Source organism: Pinus tabuliformis, chromosome 5_2 (genome assembly GCF_031772625.1).
Source record: "Pinus tabuliformis cultivar Carrire ecotype Pingquan chromosome 5_2, CPIR1, whole genome shotgun sequence".
NCBI lineage: Eukaryota > Viridiplantae > Streptophyta > Pinopsida > Pinales > Pinaceae > Pinus > Pinus tabuliformis.
In genome coordinates, this window is record NC_142306.1 from 182,175,991 (window position 1) to 182,179,537 (window position 3,547).

The following is a 3,547-nucleotide window of genomic DNA, read 5'->3' on the forward strand; positions in this document are numbered from 1 at the left end:
CTGAAGCCAGATAATTACAGGATAAAAGACTGGCAGTGGATCCTTGTAAAATTGGAATCAAATCTGAAGCAGTGGAGCCACAAGTGGCTCTCCCGGGCAGGTAGACTTGTTTTAATAAAATCTGTTTTAATGGCTATCCCAGTTTATTGGGCGAGCTTGTCTTGGGTGCCCAAAGGTATTATAAACTCAATCGAGAAACTTTGCAGCAACTTTCTATGGGCAGGGTCTAAGTCTGAGAGAGTTACCCCGTGGATCGCATGGGACAAAATTACCCGTCCTAAAGAGTGGGGGGGCTGGGGGATAAAAAACCTTGCTAGCTTCTCCCAATCCCTTGCAGCAAAGTTGTCTTGGAGGATCATTTCAGCGGAGAATTTATGGACTACAGTGACTAAAAAGAAATATATAGATCCATTATCAACACTCGATTGGATCCGGCTGCCGCAAAAATTGTCCAAAAATTCCTCGGTGGTCTGGAAAGCAGTGATTACTTCGGTTAACATCATTGAGAAGGGGTTGGCTTGGTATGTTGGAGATGGAACTCAGATCTGCTTGGGGTGCGATTCTTGGATTGGTTGTTCTGAGGATTTTCATCTATCACAAGATTTGGTGGCTTTCTTAAGAGACAGAGGATTATTCACTTTAAACCAGATTGCTGATCCCAGGGCCTCTTCTATTTGGAATCAAGGGTGGCTTAAAGGACGAGACTTAGATTTGATTGAAGACAGGTTGGAGGAATGGGACAGGTACATAAGGAATCTCGTCAACTCTTCGGTACGGCTTTCAGACTCTCCGGATGAGTTAAAATGGGTTTTTTCTCAAAATGGCCTTTATTCCCCAAAGGAAGGTTACAAATGGATGATGTCTCAAAAGGGGTGGGAAATTCTGGGCTGGTGGGCTAAACCCTTATGGAAGTTAAAAGGACATGCTAAAACAAAACTCTTCTTTTGGTGTGTCCTTTTCCAGAAAGTCCTTCGTGGGATTTCCTTCAAAGAAGAGGAAGAATTGGTCCTGGTAGATGTCCTCTGTGTAAAGACAGTGTCGAAACTGTCCAGCATCTATTTCTCTTTTGCCCCTTCAACTCTAGTCTTTGGGCAGCAACGCTTGGCTTAATAAACATGCCTCATAGATGGGAAGGGCAGGGACTCTTAGAGGCCTGGCAAAGCTGGTGGTTTTCTTCATTAAACGAAAGGGAACGATCCATCCCTTTAATCATTACTTGGGGGACATGGCTGGCCAGGAATCAAGCCATCTTCAAGGACTCTGATTTCCCTATAGGAAGGCTTGCAGCTGAGGGAGCGGCCATCTATGAAATCATCCCTATTCCTCAAGCTCCTAATTCCTCCAGCGCTGTTTGTCAAGAAGTCATAAGACAATCTATGCCGTGGGCTTATTTTGATGGGGCGTCGGATAACAATGGTCGATGTGGGGCTGGCTTGGTCATACATTTTTCAGAAGTAAAGATTCTCAAAGCCTCAGTAGGTCTGGGTCAGGGTTCAAATAATTTTGCCGAATTAAAAGCCCTTCATCTCCTCCTCAGCTGGCTTATCCTCCGAGATGTGCGAGAAGTTCAGATTTTTGGGGATTCCATGAATGTGGTTCAATGGTTCAATGGGACTCATCGCTGTCATAATCTTTCTCTGCTTCCTCTGTTTAAAGAAGTCTCTCGGCTCAGGAACCGTTTTATGGAGATTTCTCTAAGACATATTTACAGGGAAAGGAATTCTGAAGCAGATCGTCTTTCTAAAGAAGGAGTAGCTCGTGAGATGGGGTTGTGGACTGTTTTGGAGGTTGATAACGGGTCTGTTCGGCCTGTTGATCAACCCATTTTTGCTTAATCCTCCTTCACGCTTCCTCTGTTCCTGTATATATCTGTGTATGTTGTCGTTTTCCTTTTTTCCATGTCTCCACTCTCTCCTAATTTTCCTCTGTTGTCTTTCTTGGGTTGTTTTCCCAATATGTGGATGCCCAGGCAGAGTTTTTAGATTTTTCTTAGCGGCTTCCTTTGTGGATTTTTGTATTGGATCCACGCAGTCCTATGCCTCTTTGCTGCTGTCATTTTGGTGCCATACCCTCATGGTGGCTCTTGTTCCAGTTACGTGGGCGATAGGACGTTACTCAACTGTTTTGAGTGCCTTGGGAGGTTTTCCACTCCTGTAATGGGTCTCTGTCAGAGATCGCTTTGTTTTGCTGAGTCGTGCCTATGATGGCGGTTATGGCTCGGTGTCTTCCTTACATACCTCATTATGTAACCCTTTTTATTAATAAAAGGTTGGAATTTTTTCTGTGGAAAAAAAATGCCATTGTTGGAAAACTAGTAATTCAGAAAATCACTTGAAACTAGAAAAAGAGAATGAAATTCAATTATTACTCATATCAAATGGAAGAGAGCCTAACTTAGACCCTTGTTTGTCCTTTCATATCCTGATAAGATTTAAACTAAAATTCATTTATTAATAATGAAAAATCTTCAAACATCTAAGTAATTAAATGAAAATAAAATCTATAATGAAATAAAATGTTTCTTTGATCTTTTTAGAGTGAGTTCAATTCTCTTAAGAACAAAGTGACAAACTATTCCATAAATTCATATACTGCATTAAGACAATTTATATCTAAAATTGTAAAAATGAAACTTTATTCTATTCCATAATAAGTTAAGATACATGCTCCAAGAGTCCTCCTTTTGGAATGGAGGAGGTGCTCCTATTTATACAAAAACATAAGCAACTAACTCATTAATGGAGATCCACTAATCCCTCCTAGATACACAAATCCTTCATATGGTTACAACCAATATGAGACGCAAATTCCTTTATCCATGATTTTTCTCCATGAGATATGCTTGACCCCTATCGCAAATCTCCTTCAGATCTTCAAGAGAATTCGAATTTGAGTCTTAGAGGCCAGATAAGTGTGTCTTTGAACCTTCCAAATCACATATAGATGTCACCAAAATCATTCCACCTTTAGGTATAAGCAAATACATGTTATTTTTCTAACTTTTAATCATAAATTCACTTTAAATACATAAAATAAATAACTTTAGAAAATGAAAATATGAACCCATATGGTAATGGAAATATAATGATAATGTGATGAAATGAGGTGACAAAATGAGGATAAAGGTGAAAATGGAGTGAAATTGTATGCTAATTTGGCAGCCCAACAATAAGTATGAATTGCAGGAGCTTGGAATAGCTGATAGAACTGGGACCATACTAGAGGTAAAGAAGGTAATCACCAAGAGGAACCTGATGACACAACTTGAGGATAAATGCCAAACAATGGAGCTAGCAATAGGCAGGTTTATGGTGAAATTTGATTCTTTGAGGTAGAAAGGTCTACCTAACCCATTGGTAATAAATAATAGGTTAATGCCACATGAAGAATATGATAATAGAATCAGATAAGTGGCAAAGGAACAAGCCAACAATTCCTCTATGAAAGGGATGCCTACAGGAAAGGTCCTTTACTAGACTTTTGAGAACCTCTTTTACCTCCAGCATGAGGTAAAACATATTTTTCTAAATAAGCCTACCTCTGCAAA

At 39.9% G+C, this 3,547-nt stretch overlaps 1 protein-coding gene across 1 annotated transcript; it reads left to right on the forward strand.

The window, feature by feature from the left end:
- Window positions 1-1,115: 1,115 nt before the first annotated feature.
- On the forward strand, window positions 1,116-1,835 carry LOC149158148 (uncharacterized). Its single transcript, XM_089433899.1, has one exon. The coding sequence runs from the start codon at window positions 1,116-1,118 to the stop codon at window positions 1,833-1,835; it is 720 nt and encodes a 239-aa protein (XP_089290025.1).
- The last annotated feature ends 1,712 nt before the right edge of the window (window positions 1,836-3,547 follow it).